Below are 18219 nucleotides of genomic sequence, written 5' to 3'. Positions count from 1 at the left end.
CCACGATATTTCTTGATACTTTGAGGCTTGTACGGAGACAGACTCCTCGTCTGTTCTTGCTAACCCTTCCTGACAAGTATCAACCCCTTCTCGAAAACAACGCAGTGGCCGTCTGTAGAACACGGCCGCTGATTGGCTGAGGTACCTGTCATTCAAGATGACGACAACGAGTGGCCATTTTTGGATAAAACAGGATTTAAGGAAAGTGGTATGCAATTGGTTGATGCTGCTGAAAAGAGTGCTGGTAAAAACCTGTATTTTATTGAATAGTAAGAAAAAAAAATAAAAACAAAAAACAAAGTTTCCACAAGAAGTCATCAGTGCACCTTCTTCCTTGTCTTTTAGGTCCAATTTTGTTGGAGAATACATGGGTTTTTGAACAGAAACTGATTCTTTTTGACTAAGTCAAATAGATGTCTTTTAAAATGCTTTACCGGTTTTATCCAACTAGTCATTCCCTACAGAAGCTTAACAATGACACGGTACCGTGGGGAGCATAGACAAATGCTGGTATATTTATTTTGGTATTGCCTGTATACAAAGCAACTGTGGAATAACTTGTCCCATTTTTTTTCCTGCTTACATCCACCAAATTTTACTTTACTTTGGAAAAAAAGATGTTGTTTGCTGTCACTGATTATGACAATAATAATCATGACAATAATTTCAGCTTTCAATTTTTTGACCACATTTTATAATATAATAATATAATTTCATAATCCAAATTTTTAACCAAAAAAACTTTTAGAGCTGACTGTAAACCTCTAACAATATATTTAGGCAATATCTGAATGTGCAAACAAAAAAGTTTTTAAACCTCTAAAATAATTTTATAATAACCTCTGTAAGTTTCCTTCTTTTGTGTGTTTTTCACTTGGAAGAGTTGATACATACACAAGATGTTGTTTAGCGGTTGTATATTTATTCAATAAAGTTCACCAACAGAATATGTTATTGTTTTAATGCCATTCCTACTAGTTTGCTCCAATTTTGTGGGAATACTCAAAATACTGATATTCAAAATAAGCTGTGCAGTAACAGATACATCTGAAAACACTTTAAACTATGCTGTGTTTCCTGCAGCAAAATTATTTTTCTGGGTGATATTTAGTGGGGGAAAACCATGCTGTATAAAGCATAAATAGTGCATTATTAGTGATGAAGTTAAATAAGTATCCATCACGGTTTTTACATAGAATTTACGCAGTAAAAGAAGTGCTTGGAAGATTCAGGCCAAATATAGATTATTCCTGTGATTTTTATAATTCAGATAGAGAAACACTTTTCCATGTATTTTGGATAGATATGTAGAGCTTTATCAATAGGAAAATGGGAACTTATGTATGGATTGATGTATTTGATGTGATGGTATCCTGTGGTTTGTGGCATGGAAGCATAGACAATACTTTAAATATATAAAATTTCAAAATAACAAATGAACAGAACTTCAGAATGAACATCAGGTAATGAATTTCTGAACTTTCCATTGAGTTGTATAAATGTTAATTTTTTTTATTGAATGACTCCTCTTGTACCTTGTTTTTTAAATAACGATTATAAAAACTATAAACTATAATTCATCTTTTTTGGGATGTACCTTTGTCAAACATTTTGGTTGGACCTTAATAACTTATTTATATATTTATTACATTCAGTTTCACAGCCAATACAAGAGCCTTATGCATTGATTTTTTTGCTATTTCTTTATTATTTGGGTACCACATCAAGCACACCTGTGTGCAAAATTCTCCTTTTTTAGGTCTTTAAGTGGTATTTGGAAGTGTTTCCACAGGTCACTCACAAGACAGCCCTAAAAACAGTAATTCATTGTCTGTCTCAAGGATAGCTCTGAGGACACTGGAAAAGTCAAGCTGGCCCAGTCCCCCAACATCAGTTGCCATAGCAACCAAGGTCATACAGATATGAGAAACCAAGCATCCGGTCAGGGAGTGAACAGTCAGAGCACAGTGACCCTTCAGCTCTGGGATAGACTGTCTTCCCTCGGGAAAGCATTGCATGAACTATATGAGGGTAAATGTAATTCAGAGTTTAGGGTTTAGCTTTAATTAAGGAATGCAAAGGAATATAATCTCTTTCTACGTGACAAACATAAGACAGGTGGAACAAATAAAGAAATTAGGAGTTTTCTAAAGATGGCAGTGCGTTGCAGCGTCCCAGCACTCTTTACCCCGGACATCACCTCTTCCAGGTCTTTGCTTGAAACATATTTTCAAGCAAAGACATAAAAAAAAACATATTTGAGACTGTGCCTGCAAACCGTGATAAACATGTATTCATAGCCTATGCTGGTAATTACCAATGCAATGGCCCCACCTCTGGCATATTTGCATAACTGTTCCTCAGGGCGTGGTTTGTTTACTGGACTTTATTACCGTACCTCTAACATATTCTGTTTCAAGTCCTGTAAGAAGTCAGTTTCTGCTTTTAAGGGAGAATTTTAAGTGAAGGATCATCAGAAATCTTTAATGAATAAGCCCAGGAAGTACATAAAAACATGTGAACAGTTGTCTCCTGAAAGCTACAGGAATCAGACCATCTCTGTGTGATGTCATTACATAACAAATAATGGAGTTTCCCTGCTGACTGCAGACAAAAGATCAAAGAAAGAGACAAGGTGATTTTCTTATAGATATTGACATATTTCACACTTTATAAATAGTACTGTAATAACTGGCACTGTGAATGTAGACAGAAAACAAACAGATGTGTTTTGCATAGATGATGATCATTAGTAAGGTTAAGTTCAGATACATGTAGCCTCCCTGAGCCACTACATTCCACTGTAACTAGTTACTTACAATACTGTAAGTTTAGAGTAAAACTTAACTTTAAGTTCCCTTACTAAACATTTAGAAGCAGCACACAAATATTTGATCAGTTGTTTAAAACACACTATAATGTTGTTGTTCACAGCTATAAGGACATTTTAAGTATTTTAACTTCTCCACTGTCCACTGAAAGTTTTACTAATTTGTCATTCACCATTTATCTATGAAGGAGCAGCTGTGGCTCAGGTGATAGAGTGGGTTGTCCACAGCTCTTCCTGTCTGTGTGCCAAAGTGTCCTTGAGTAAGACAATGAGCCCCAAGTTACCTCACTTGTAAGGCACTTTGGATAAAAGTGTCTGCCAAATGAGTAATGTAAATGTCTATACACCAGCCTACACTTACAGCTGCCCACACTAAGTTTTATAGTTGTTGAAAAATCCATTAAAAACACTTGTATCTGCTAACAACTACATTATAGTGTGTTCTAAACTATTTATTAAACGTTACTGTTAATGCACTGCTTACTGTGCAAATGCTGGAAGGGGAAACCTAAAGTGTTGCCAAGTTGGGTCTGCAGCAGTTATCAACTGACATCACTTGGTCTATTGTTTCTGCAGCCTCAGGGAATAGACAGGGACCTGTGGTGATAAAAGGGAAAATACTTTCTTCCTGCAACGAAAGAACAAGGATGTGAAGGTTTCTGTAAAACAAAAAAAGTGGGTGGTTCATTTTAAAGGAGGGACTTCCCATGCCACATCCCAGCAATCACATATTGCCTTGATAGAATTTCCCCATGATCGTGGCTCTCAATGTAGAGTTTTGGACGTTCACAGAAACAGCAGATGAACATACAGTCATAAAACTGAGTGAGACTGAATGTCTGTTGTCATTTAGAAAATGGCTCTTTCAAGTTATGTAAAACTCACTTGACTTTTCATATTTTATTATTAAAAAATAAGCTTTACCACAAAAGCACCTAGATAGGACACGGTGAGTCAGAAAAACATGTGATTGAGGTTAGAGTAAGACAAAAACAAAATAAGTATTATGACTGTTAGGGGATTTCCACAGTAGCTACAGTATGTACCCTATAAGTGAAACATACTAAGGGCAGCTGCAGACTGACCTGTGGCCGATCAGACATGACTCAAACAGTGCATGTATTATTCAAAATAGTGTTCTTAAAAGTGTGACTCATTTCATTGCATTGACATCACGATACAAGTGTGTTTTGATCGGTGAAATATTTGTTACGTCTATCTTAAGATTACCTGGCAGCTGCTAAAACAACGACTTGGCAATTTATACCACAACGGAGAGTACAGTTGTCACTGGTGTGAATCATACATACTATAAATGTTGTGGATTATTTTCAACTATTATGTTTTATTGGGGAAAAAAAAAAATCCATACTCACATGGAACAAAGAGTGCTTATTTTTTGTTATCAAAACTAGATTCTGCCAAAAATGTAAGTTATATAGAACATGACTCATGACAAATGAGCACTAGAGTTATTTTAACTTTACCCAAAACATATTCATAATTAAAGTTTGAGACACAGATTACACAACAGGACAGAGCTGCAGACTCTTCTATCTGGACTGTAAAAGCACATCAATAATAGAGTTTTAGCTCCCTCTGTTGACAACAATGTGGAGGAACCATTCAGGACTACCTTACACTTCAGGCTTAATACCAGTGCTCCTAGTTGGGGACAGGACCTAATCTGAAGATAATTAAGTCAAGAAAAAGCTGCATCAAAGTCTGACTGATAATGAAAAGCTAGGCAGTATTTTGTTTGATTTTGTTTAAATGCTAAACAGACCTTAATGGGCAATGTTACAATGTGTTATAGATAGCTGACTGTTTTATGGCTTCAACTGTCCATATTTAAGATATGATAGATAGATATGAATTTTCAAAGGCAGAGATGAATAAAAGAATGTACACATTTATATTTAAAAAAATTCACTTTATTTCTCATAGTTTGGCAGAAGTTACATGAGTAATAAGATAATACTAATGTACAGGTTTTGAGTTCCTTGTTTCTTACACTTAAATACACAAGAACAGGCTGACAGAGCTGCCATACCACAAGTATTTTTTTAATCACATACTCACACTTGTCAGCCTTCTCTTAGGTCCTCTGGCTCATTAGCTGAATGTGCTTCGCTCCACTGCACTAGCGTCAAGTTGGCAGCCATCCTTCAGTTATCACAGTACTGTACCTTCGATGGGGACAGCATCAGCACTGTGATAACTGAACCAGGGCAGCCTGTCAAATCTAGCAGCCCGCGGCTTCACTCCGTTCGTCATCCACCCATAATATCCATGCTCTAGGTCAACAGGTGCAAAGATAACAAAGTTTTTCTTTTGCATTTGCAGTTCATCTGGTGGTATCTCATAAAAAAACATGTGCAAGTTCTATCTACTTCATCTGTTTCCATATGAATACTTTTCAGGTAACACACAGTAGCTAAAACTACAACAGATTACTGTAACCTAACAATCCATCACTTGAATATATTTGTGTTTTTTGCTTTTGTTTTTCTTAAATATCCTTCCCCACAATAGTCACCAACAAATCTTTTGCCCTCATAACATTTTGAGTAAAATATCATAAGACCATTAGAGGATAAACTAACAAAGTAAAACTGAAAAAGGTACAACACATACAATATATTTCAGTTTGTTTAGGAATGGTAAATGTTAAGCGGATGTGAGAAGTGCACAAGGAACAAGGGAAAAGTAGTGATCATTAAATCAGTCCTTGCACTGCTATGGGCTCAAGAATCGTCATTATCTGAGTTTCCGTTACACTATATTCTACTCTTAGTGTCAGAAATTTCTAGTTTGGCGAAAGTGGCTCAACAGTAAGTATCTATATTATACAAATAAGTTCCCACATGTACTTAAAACAGGACATTAAAAAGGGATTTTATCAATACATTTAGGCCTTTGAGGTATGATAGGTTCTGTTTCTTGCACAGCCAAAGTGGTACAATTATTTATTCTGTCTTGGAGAAGCTAGACTCTGTTGTCCAAATATGGTGAAAATGTGTTTATGAATGTTGTTGATAGCTTTTAACAGTTGGTACTGTTACACAGCTGTGTTGTAGACTTTTTCTTATGGCCCACTTAAATGGGTGTTGCACAAAAACAGTAACTACTTGTCCAATGCTGTGAACCATACATGGAAATCCATTTGACATAGGGCTTAAATGCTGTAAAACAAAATGATTGTTGTTGTAAGGGTACAACTACAGGGCCACAACTAATGATTATTTTTCATAATCTACTAATCTGCCAATATTTTTGATCATCTAGTCCACAAGATTTTTAAGAAAGTAGTAAGAAAGTTCCATTTACATTTTCTAAAAGCCTTCAATGTACTTGTGTCCAACCAAAACTTAGATATTCTTTTTCTTGTAATATAAGAAAAAGCAGCAGCAAATCCTCACATCTGAGAACCTGAAATCTGAAAATATTTGACATTTTTGCTCGAAAAACAACTGAAATGATTCATTGAATATCAAAACTGTTGCCAGTAAATTTCCTGTTGACTGATTAATCAATCAATTGATTAACCACTGCAGCTCTAACTCATGCAACTTCTAACCATGCACATGCAGCATTTGAGCTGAATAACCTGTGGTGAATCACAACACTGTTTAACTTGAGAAAATAATAGGAAGATGTCTGCTTTTCAGTCTGTATGTGTTTCATCAAGATGTTCATGTTTAGGGTTATTTTGCAATCTCAATACAGAGATATTCTGTTATTATTATTTCTTCGTTTTCAGTCTACTGATTTGCTAAAGGCAAGCTCCCGTTTTTTGTATTTTTTTACCTACTGTATATTATTCATACCAACCACAAGGCCAAGTGACGTCAGACTTGTTATGATCCTCCGCGCGGGCTCCGCCCCCCTCGGCTCGAGCACCCTCTCGAGCAGTCCGGTCGCGTCGCTGGCCGACGTAGCAGCTCCTCCTCCTCCTCGTCAGTCCGCCCTCCGCACTTCGTGTAAACAACTCCATTAGCCCCGCTGCACAGGGCACTGGCCAAAAATGTTCGTGTCAGACGTGGACAGCAAAGCAACATGTGCAAAAACTAAACAGGGCAGAGGACAAACACACTGTCAGGGCTGAGTGCTGCGTTTGTTGTCATCATACGGTGTTTGTAAAAAAAAAAAAAAAAAAAGAAAGAAAGAAAAAAAGAAAGGAAAAAAAGCCTCTGTGCAGAAAGCGCCTCCATTACATAAACCCTCAATGTAAATAACAAACCGGGGATGGTTTTTAACCTATTAACAGTAAAGATAACCGGCAGGAATACAGACCAGTGATCTTAATACTAATGCTAATGAATAAATACAAGAGCGAGAACAGACGTAAGCCGTACCAATGCTTGTTGCTGTTTTGTACAAATAAACAAAAAGTTGGCCAATTCTAAACATCGCCGTTATCAATGTCATTTCATAATTACATGCATACCTACTTTAAATGAGCAGAATATCTCCTTTAAAAATCGACTAAAGGCAAAATGCAAGTGCAATGTTCGTATTGAATATTGTGCAGCCAAACGTTAACGCCCAGCATTGCATACACACCCCTTTTCTGGGCAAAAACAAACAGCATGCTGTAGGATCCAAATATAATCATTTATTCTTAATTACATTTAGTCCACATTAAATGTAGGAGAAATATTAAGCTCACTTACCTGCAATTTTCCCGTTTAATTCCCCGTGTTTACATGAATATTTTTAATGACGCAGCAAGACCACACAGAGCAACGTGATTGTCGCCATTTTTTGTTGTTATTGAATTCTCCAAAGCCATGTGACAAAATGATCATGATTTTAAAAACAGGCTTCCGGGTGCGGAGACGAAAAGTAGTTTCGCGAGGCTAAAAAAGGTTAATCTTCCGAGTTGTTTGTCTGATGGATTAGTCTGGTTACTCCACTGACTGAAAGACTGAAGGCTGTGCGCAATGTTTGACAGCTTCGGGACGCTGCCGCCGCCGTATGGCTCGCAACAAGTACTCACTAGATTCCTCCCGTCCGCAAAATGTTGCGCGGAATGACAGCGACTCATGTGCTTTTCTGCGCCTGCTGCCAACAGCGCGAAACCAGAAGAAATAGCAACCCCCGTGAACCGCAGGCAACAATCAAAGCTCTGATCTGAGAGAAGTGCTGTCAACAAGTGGTGGAATCCAAGAATAGTCCACTTTTCCAATTAATGTGATAACATGCATAATACATAAACTCTCTTACTAATGTATTTACTGCAGAACTGAGTCTCCAGATTTTAATTTTGGTAAATAATTAGAAAAGCTAATTCCTTTTATGGTGTAATTGTAGCCCGATCATTCCCATTGCTACCGAAATATCAATATTTTTATGGGATCAGGTGACATTATAATTGAGAGACACGCCTTTCCTGGATTGTTATAAAGCATGACGCTTTTCAATAAAATCCCTGTAACAAGCCTTAACATGTATGAATTTCTCGTGCAAATCTTTGCAGTTACAGATCAAAACAACTACACAGTAGGACTTCCCAAAAGGTTTCTGTCTTCCTCCTCCTCCCCTTTATCTTCTTATAGATAGATAGATAGATAGATAGACTAGATAGATAGATAGATTCCTGTGCTAAACAATACTAGTATTATCACAGTCTGTCTTAAGGAAAACTATAACCATTGACTTACATTAACAGGCTACAGTTGTGCGCCAGTTGTGTATAAAAAACTACAGTAACCAGTTTACCCCGCGTGCAAATCAGTCATCCGCATTTTTTTTGGATGATGTGCGCAGAAAAATAGGGCGTTGTGGAGACTCCCTCATTCATTCGCAGAGAAAAAAGTCTGCGCTCTTAAAGACGTAGACGAGCGTAATGTATCTATAAGGGAGCTGAAAGGGGGGGGGAGGCGTTTTTTGACTTGAGCAGAGCAGCCCTAATGTGTACAGAGAGTAGGCTCTGCGTAAAGAATCAGCGGACGCCAGAGATAGGCTGAAATTTACATTGGCAAGAGTAGTTTATAAACCATTTAGGCTTTGGAGCAGTTTGAATCGCTCATGCGTGCAACTGATTAGGAGTTTAATTAGGAGGTAATTTACTTCAGTCTCTCGGTCACAAGCAGGGAAAAAAAAACAACTAACACTTGTGAATCCCAGAGGTTTTACAGTAGCAAGCCCGTTGTTCTGAGGAAGACATGGCTAAGTTATTCCGAGCTGCTATCATGGGTCCTCCAGGATCAGGGAAAGGAACGATATCCAAGAGGATTGCGCAAAGCTTTGGCCTGCAATATCTGTCCAGTGGCCACTATCTACGAGAGGGCATAACGGCAAATACAGGTAGGATACGTTTGCCCGTGTACAGTTACCCTAACGGCAGTGCTGTGGTGTCACCAGGAAGAGTCAGCCCACACAAAAAAAGTTGATCAGACGCATCATTTTCTGTGTTGCATACGTGCATTGGACAATTTCAATGTTTTCTTCCCTTTAATGTCACCAAAATTGCCACAATGTTCATCCACAGATGAACTTTTTGCAGAATGAAGCATCTGCAGATGTGAATTTTCTGGTCCACGGTTGTTTTCTAGAAGCTCTTTTGGCAGTAAAAACTTCTTCTATCCAAACACCCCAGAGCACGAGACATTTGCATGACAGAAAACTTAATTTTTCTTTATCTGATTTCAATCTGGTGGAGATTACACGTGAAGGTGGAGCCAACACCACAGTGAGTCAGTGTTACTTCAGATAAACTCCCCTAATCAAGGTTATTTTTTATTGCAATTATTTCTCCAAACTTAGGCATTGAACCACTGATTATGTCTCTTTAAACTTCCTCACCAACTGGAATTCATTTAATTCTCAGCATGTGCCAAGCTCATGTACACTGATAGTAAAATTGAGCTCAGTGCAGAGAGCTTAAGTAGAAACATGTGTGCTTGGCAAACAGAAATGTTTCAGCAAAGTTGTGACTTGCTGGATAGTGGAACTAACCCCTTTAGAACCCCTCTGAAATAAGTCTATGGATTTATGAACCAGTGAGTTCAGTAGGTGTGTTGGTGTTTGATGCATTCAGTGACTTGGCATGAATATTTGATTTCATCACCCGCAGCTGGAACCAGAGTTTCCAGTGTAAGTTTAAATGAGTAAGAGAGGAGAGGCCACTGGCAGGAGTTACTGTTATTATTATTTATTTTTGATTTTCATAAAGGCTTGCATTCAACCAGCCCTGTCTTGTTTTTATAGTTTGAGAATGAGGAAGCAGAGACAAATCTGCATTGTCTCTCTTTACCTGTCTGTTGTGTATCAGAGGCAGGTGTGCTGGTGAAAACCTATGTAGAAAGAGGCATGCTGGTGCCTGACCACGTGATGACCAGACTGATGCTGCCCAGACTGGAACAGCTCAGTGGCCAAAGCTGGCTGCTGGACGGTAAGAGAAGTAGCTTTTTTTTTTTTTTTTTAAATTACAATCAGAGTGCAGGGGCTGTACTTAATCCCACTGATGTACAATGACAAACTAGCTTCACATACAGCAGACTCCATCCTTTGCCTTTGTGGCGAGGGGGGTATGTTTTTCATTGTGCAGCGTCACGGACAGAGGTAGGAACTGGCAGCCACCCCTTAAATCTGATTGGCCACCAGAGGCACCACCCCTCCCAAAAGTTCCAGACTGATGCTAGAGGCAGGGCCACCAGACCAGGACTTTTTTAACACCTCTGTATTCTCAGGGCCTCCAAAGTGCCATATTCTGTTCATCCTTAATTTGAGTGTGAGGAGCAAATATGTGGAAATGTACACTCATTATCCTACATCTGTGAGGAATTAGTCCTGAGGTAATCTGAGGTACTGAGTTCAGAGCCAGCAGTTTTATGCATGCTCCAGGCTGTTACTCAATTTACAGTAGTCATGGACTATTTACTGGATGTCATATTCAAAGATCAGAGATACAGTTTTTTAAAAAAATATTGCTGTTTATATTAGCAAGGTCAACTAAGCTCTCTGTGCTCTGTTGCAAGTTTCTCAATTTATAATTTATTTACATTCAGTGCCAAGCTTTCACTCAGTGAACCTTGTCACAACAAGTAACTAAGTAAGTTAGTAAGACAATGGAAAACAGGTTTATTTATTTCTTCATACGGCAGAAATCAAGTCACTACGGAGTGACAACACCTACGGTATTCCGATTACATATTACATATCAATATATTGTCCATTTTTGTATTCATATACTTTTCTATTGCCATGCATGTAGAAAAGTACAAGTGGACACATCTCAGTGTGAAAATACTGGAGATTACCGTGTCTTTTTCACAGTTAATTATTATCCACTATCTTCAAGAGAGATGCCAAACATTGATGAAACAAACTGGATTTGAACTGGTTTAAAGCTTGCGACATTATCAGCAAACAAACTATTTAGCAAGAGAGGAGGGAAAGGAAATCAAGGTTACTTACACACACACACACACACACACACACACCACCATGTCTCTTCCCTCTGTTTGGTACTTTCACTCATTTGTTGGTAACATGATGCTCTGGCTCTTTATTGACCAAACAAAAGAACACACAGATTGACTGCCAGTTCCCACTCGCACACATAAGGAAGCAATAAACTGAGGACAAGCCCAAATGCATGCATACATTACCAAACTATACCAAATGTTTTGTGGTTTTCGAGCCTTCAGAGTGGAGGACCAACACATAAGCTTGCCAGCAGACACTTCAGCATGGTGGATTTCAGCATGTTTGTCATTAAACATGCGCCATCCTGAAGTGTCACTGAACAAAGCACTGACATATAGGTCACCTTGATGTCAGAACATGAGAGTGAGGCAGGAGAAAAAAGAGATTATTCACCATAGGGGCTATGGCAAAGTAATCAGAAAATTATCCAATCAGAAATGTAATACATCTCATAACAACAGCAGGATAAAAGATTACATCGTTCTAGTTTTGCTTCTCTATGTCTACCACTGTTACAGGCCAGTGACATGACATTTTGTACAGACATTCATGGTGCCCAGAGGATGAATGTTTGACTTTGACTTTGATCCCCTGACTTCTTGTAGTGCCACCATGATTCTTGTAGTGCCATTTGGGCTTGTCCTCATGATACCCAGAGGGTAATATTTGCTGACCTTGGTGATCCCCTGACTTTTCATTTCACCACACCAGCACATCAAGATTAACCACTTGTCAATTAAATATCTAACTCTCTAAAAGATAGCACAGACTTTCTAGACATTCATGGATCCCAGATGATGGCTTCTAATGACTCATGGCCCCCCTGGATGAATTGTTATAACTTCGGTGATCCTCTGACTTTTCATTTCCATGCAACCATGAGGTCAAAATTTCAGTTTTTCCAAAAAAGAATTTTTATGACCAAATTCCTGCAAAACTAAGGACTTCCATATCATTGTCATTATCATTATCAAATGCTAGCATGCTAACAAGCTTAAACAAGACAGTGACCACACCTGATAAACATCAGTATGTTAGCATTGTTATTGTGGGCATGTTAGCATGGCGATGTTAGCATTTAGCTCAAGTACTACAGACTCAGAGAGTTGTTTGAATTACTGTAGACCCATGTCTTGTTATTACCACTGGTTTATCCAGGTCGTGTAAATGAGGGCATTGTGTTTTCTTGCACATGTGCATAAGTATGTTATTATTTCACGGCTACGGACCATTTCACTGGAAATCTAGAGGCAGCTCATGTCTAAGTTTGCTTTCTCCCAGTTATAATAGCAAACATTTAAAAATGGAATAAGTCTGTATGAAATTGCAAAACAGTCTATTATTCATCATGTTGTGGTGTGATAACCAGAACTAAAAACAAAGCACTGTGTAGTTTTTGAGATGACGGCCTCACACATTCACCCTCCTCCCTCTGCTCTCTGTCCAGGTTTTCCTCGGACGCTGGCTCAGGCTGTGGCCTTGAACAATTTGTATCAGCTCGACTTGGTCATCAGCCTCAACATACCTTACGAGACCCTTAGAGAGAGACTGAGTGACCGCTGGATCCATCCAGCCAGCGGCAGAGTCTACAACATGGGCTTCAACCCACCACGAGTGCAGGTCTCAGAAGCCTACATAGATGTGACAGTGTAGTTACAGTGCTTAAAATATTCAGAGTTTTTGTGTGACACTTTTCTAGAGTACAAAATGTGCTTTCAGTTTCTTCCACACATGATCTGTGTAGGATGGAAGCTTTAAAATCAACATGAGAGACTGGAACCAGATGAGGGACAACATCCTCACCCACTGCCCCACCCTCCTGCACAACAACAACATTCCTGCCACTTTTCGTGTTGCAGAGTTGTTGGTGTCCATGCTTAGAGGAGATTTTGCTATTATATTAATTAGGTAATGGCTCATTTTATTGGGGTGGGTAGCAGGTGAACTACAAACAAACACACAGCTCAGCATAAATGACTAAGTTTCCAATAATAAATGAAGTAAGAAATATTTCCTGGGGTTTAAATGGAGCAATTTCTGTCATGGAAAGTCTGGGAGTCAGTGAGAAACTCAACACAACTAACTGGACTAACTAAAATAACAGTCTCAGAATGTTGTCTCTGTTTTTCCTGCAATTGTTACCAAACTACATGGTTCTTTCCAGGAAAATTGCAAGAACTTATAAGGAAATAGCAGGCCTTTAAAAAAAACAAAAACAAAAAGCATTACCATTAAGTCTAGCCTTATTAGGTTTTAAAAGAGGACAGTTACATTGCTCGCCTTGGTATTTCATGCAAGGTTATACCGAGCTTTTGGTGCCCTTACAACAAATGTCCTCTCCTCTCAGTACCATTGGTTGGCTACTTGACTATGAGGCCATGTACCACTGGACTTGGAGCATGCTTTAAATGGCCTCACTACAGGAAATTAGTCACCTCATATATTTGTTTTGCAGTCTTTTTTTCTTTATTAAATATTGTGCAGAAAAGGAAGACAGGAAAAATGGAATTGATCTCCACTGTGACTTCCTGTGTGGCGGCTGAAATCAGGATCACCATTAGATAATAGCACTTTAGGTTGCCTATAGCATATATGAATATATCAGCTCCAAAAGATCCTGATTTAATATGGTAAGGGCTGTAGATGTGTGTGAATTGTAGTGATGTATTGTAATCCCCTCTGCTATGATATTTTCATTGCATTGTATCTTGACTTTGTTGCATTGTTGCATGTGTGACCTTGCAATTTCTCCCTCAGGGTAAGGATGACATCACCGGGGAGCCACTGATTCAGCATGATGATGACAAACCAGAAGCCCTGATGGCCAGACTGAGACACTACAAGGATGTGGCCAAGCCTGTCATAGATTTATACAAGTCAGTAAACACTTAGTTTGCAGAGGGAGCAAACTTCAAATATTTTTAGTAGCAATTTTACTTATTTCCCAAAAATGACTGTACATTTTTAGATTTATTTCCCACAGGTATTGAGTAGTGTCAGTTGTTGCTGACAATATATTGAACTCAGACTGAGATAAACTGGGCTGACCAGGCAACTGTCTAGACACCCAAGGGCCCCAAACTCCCCAGACTCACTGTGTGTTAGCTGACCCTGCAAGCCATTATTATCTTATCCTGTCATGTAGAGGTGCCCGGTCCTCTCATGCCAAATATTCCTAGATAAAATGATGTTCAATAAAATGAATATTTAGAAACTATTACAACTGTAGCCACAACCTTCTTTCCTTCTGTTTTGTTGTGTTTTTTCACTCAGGTCACAGGGAGTCCTGCACTCATTTTCCGGTACTGACACAGACCGGATTTGGCCGTATATCAACTCTCTCCTCAGCACCAAGATGCACACACGGCCATCAGATGCCTGCCAAACACAGACGCCCTGACAGAGTATTCTGAAAGAAAAGACCTCAGGGAAACATCAAGAGGCAGCCAGAGGAAGTGGGTTGATGTTTCTGCGTGCTGGCCTTGGTGTCAGTTTTCAGCTTCCTCATTAATGGTGGGGTTTAGGGAAATGGACTAGGACATTGATCAAAACTGTAGTCAGCCAACATGTCTGATTCAGTCACCAGTTGTTTTTTTTTTCCAAATGAATGGTTGTGTGCAAATATTTCAAGAGATTTGTACTGTCAATTGCATTGAATTCCACATCATCCATGTAAAAATGTCCAGATTCTTATAGGCAAACAAATCAAAGTGAATCACTTTTGTAAATTGTAATGTCACACAAGCACTTCTTTATAAGTCAGACTTTTTATTTTTAAGTGTTAAACACTGAATATAAATCTCAATCAGAGGAAGCTGGTGATGAAATCAAAGGCCAAACACATAAAAAGTACATACAGAATGCAAGATTTTTTTCACAGTAACTCTCTCAATATAATTAAGTGTTTCACTCCAACATTAAATATGTGAAACTAAACTCTATAAAATTATTGTTGGTACAGTATAAAAGCAAACATAGGAAATATTACTTGAATAGTCTATTATCTAATATATGACTGTTACCTCTATGAATATATTCAATATACTTTTGGAGTGAAACATTGAAATGGCTGTTCAGTGTACATATGCTTTGTGACTTTCTTAAACTGAGGAGTTGTAGTTTTTACTGAGTCAAATACGCACAAAAAAAAATCATCTTTATAAAGTTGTAACCATAGCTTTAAGTTTCAGATTAGCTGAATTGTTTTGCATCGTATCTAAAACCAAAATCAAAGGGTTTTTTTTTTGTTTTTTTCAGAAAACTGAAGCTTTTGCAGGCCTGTGAGCTACATATAATGTCTACAAGTCAGCTGTTACACACTGTATGTAACTATCACGCAGAACCAGTTTCTAATTCTTTGGCTTTATCAGCTCAGTGTGTCTAGATTATATCCATCAATTAAACAGTGCACTGTGTAAACTGCTATTATTTTGTGCTGGAATGCTGCAGAGTTGCGTGCAGACGTGCTCGGGTTGGTGCTGAACTGGTAAACAAAGCACTCAGTCACTCTACAGCACACTCTGTGGCTGGGATGAAGACCAATGCAGAGAATATAGAGTGCCTTCAATGTTGTTACTTTCCTTTAAATACACTATAAAGTTGCCTTAAGATTTTGATTTTCAGAATCTCATGATATTATTGTCAGGATGTCATGTTTGTGCAGTGTAGTTCCACTTTAAAAAACTGCTGGATTAGTAAGTGATAGGTCATGTTTATGAGTCTGACAAGGTCATATATGTAAGTATCTTAGTTTTCAGATTGTTTGAATGTAAAATTTGTTGCTGCACCGTGAACAACTTGAAAAATTACCTAGGTTTTCAATTTTTATTTTTTTATAACTGGTTATTTAAGGTTCATGGTATATGATCTGTCATTTGAAGTCAAAAAATATCAACCACATCAGAGATAATAGCAAAAAATAGCTTTTTAAAATTGCTTTTTAGAATAACACAAGCACACTAGTGACCATGTTTTCCAGCTCTGTCAGTGCTGGTCCTGTAGTTTTGTAACTCTCTAGTACTTTCTAGTTAATCACCTTAATTCATTTTGTAGCCTATGAATAGCAGCATACACTAATTCAGTGAATAACCATAGATAACAACACGATCTGTCATTTCCTTTATCGGGTTTAAACTGCCTTCTTCTTCCTGTTTATATACATTTTGGGTATCACGGTTTATTTTTTGTTTTCCTTATCTGGGGTGCAAAGATTGTGGGTATTGTATGGTGTACAGATTGTAAATTTAAGGCTGACTGGACTGTCATACTGTGGAAGGAAGACCAAAGAAGAAACACTCTGACTCTTTCACTTTTTTCACAACTATTTGTTGCTTGGGTGACAACTAGATAAGATGCCTACGTCAGCAACTTGTCTGTCCTTGTCTCAGTGTCCCCAGCAGCTAAAGTCTGTATGCTCATTCGATAAAATAGGAATCAGTCCAAAGAGTGTAGCGCGAGAAAGAGAGTATGATTTATGCTTTGGTTTTTGTTGTGGAGCTCAGTCTGTGTTGTTGAATGAATGGTCGTGGTGTCAAAGTGTTGAGTTGTACGTGACCACACCCCACTGCAATTGTGCAACACCACAGTGGATTTTTTCTTCCCTATTTTTATACCATGCTGTCCAAACATGCTACATTCCAAGAACAATAAAACTATTTTCTCATGGCTGTATGTATGTTGTATGTTGTTTGTATGTTATCAGTTGTTAGGCAACAGACCTGTAACTACTGCACAGGCATACACCTGTCTTCTTTATCTATTGGGTAAAATTAGCCAGTGTTTTGTGTGAGACTACCAGGTAATTCTACTAATTTGGTTATAATAGGTTCAGACATGATTTGCTTGTGCAGTAGAAGCTTTAAACATTTATTTCTCAGTTCAAACATACTGTAAGCAAAAGGGCAGTGTAATCACAAAAAGCCAAAACATGAGACTCAGGACTGACTGTTTACATGTATATACACACACACATTCTCTTTGAGTTTTAAATAGTTATGACCAGGTTTTGTTTTTTCCCCCCTCATAGGTCAACTTTGGATTTTTAGAGGTGGTGTTATTTGGTTGGAACTACACACAAACGTACTTATAAAACTGTAAAGAATCTCTGGATATATTCTACATTCTAGACTTTGAGTTTCTTTCTTTCTTTCTTTCCAGCAAACACAAGAATAATGGAAGAAAAAAAAACTTTGCTCCACCCTTCTTTGCTCCTTGATCTTTCACATCATGCGAGAAAAACAGGAAGCAGCAGGACGGTGTGCAATCTTACACTTAAAACAAAAGCGAGACGCACTCATTCTGAAAACACACGCATGCATACGTGCACATAAGGAATACTGCCTGTGTCCCATCTCCTCCTTTCTCGTCTAATCCTCTCAGATCTGTAAATAAACCTCATATGCACTGGAGCCTGCGTGGAACTCCTGCTCTGCTCCCATGTCACAGATTACAGTGTGATCAGCTGTGTTTACCTTTGACAGAGGGTGCAGTGCTGTTTGTGCATGCGTGAATCGTGATGCAGATTTAGACGAAGAGCAGTGTTTTCACCTATATAACAAAAGAGCTATTGTCACAGTGTGACCAAAAGCTGAAATGCAGCGCAATTGGTGTTGTGTTTCAGGATTTATTTATCGCCTCGTGATCATTGTTGTTATGGGGACCTCTACTGTAGGGAAGTGGTGGTCTGAGGTCTTGAGACCTCAGCAATGACTTAATACAATTTTGAATCTTTTTAATAATGCTTGTATTGTCGGTGCATATCACATAATATCATTCATGTCTCGTTTGTAATTAAGAAGATTTTCTATAGCAGATTAACATGAGGGCATTCAACCAGCCCGTTTCTAGAATCCACTCCACACTTTTAGGGAGCTGGTTCAGTCACACAAGATGCGCTGAGCGGCGCAGTTTCCACTGTACAGATCCATGAACATCCACACTCCCCCCACTTGCCT

At 38.4% G+C, this 18219-nt stretch overlaps 2 protein-coding genes and 1 long non-coding RNA gene across 3 annotated transcripts in view; 1 reads left to right on the top strand and 2 right to left on the bottom strand.

Moving 5' to 3' along the window:
- jak1 (Janus kinase 1) overlaps positions 1 to 90 on the bottom strand; it is a 33137-nt gene extending 33047 nt beyond the window's left edge. Inside the window, exon 1 of the mRNA XM_018696440.2 lies at positions 1 to 90. This exon is cut by the window's left edge and continues 180 nt beyond it. The gene's annotated coding sequence lies outside the window, so the exon portion shown is untranslated.
- A 4659-nt stretch (positions 91 to 4749) lies between these two features.
- On the bottom strand, positions 4750 to 8550 carry LOC127143458 (uncharacterized). The gene is made up of 2 exons (XR_007814882.1): positions 7507 to 8550; positions 4750 to 6900 (listed from the first exon to the last, which is right to left on the bottom strand). It is a non-coding gene; the product is annotated as an uncharacterized LOC127143458 (long non-coding RNA).
- Positions 8551 to 8721: 171 nt separating this feature from the next.
- On the top strand, positions 8722 to 16936 carry ak4 (adenylate kinase 4). The gene is made up of 5 exons (XM_018696454.2): positions 8722 to 9142; positions 10110 to 10229; positions 12714 to 12886; positions 14024 to 14142; positions 14540 to 16936. Exons 1-5 carry the CDS (start codon positions 9001 to 9003, stop codon positions 14664 to 14666), a joined length of 681 nt encoding a protein of 226 aa, XP_018551970.1. The 5' UTR covers positions 8722 to 9000; the 3' UTR covers positions 14667 to 16936.
- Positions 16937 to 18219: the final 1283 nt, after the last annotated feature.

This window comes from Lates calcarifer, linkage group LG17 (genome assembly GCF_001640805.2).
Source record: "Lates calcarifer isolate ASB-BC8 linkage group LG17, TLL_Latcal_v3, whole genome shotgun sequence".
Classification (NCBI taxonomy): domain Eukaryota; kingdom Metazoa; phylum Chordata; class Actinopteri; family Centropomidae; genus Lates; species Lates calcarifer.
Note: the sequence above shows the minus strand (reverse complement) of the source record. Positions and strands in the feature narration are given on the sequence as shown.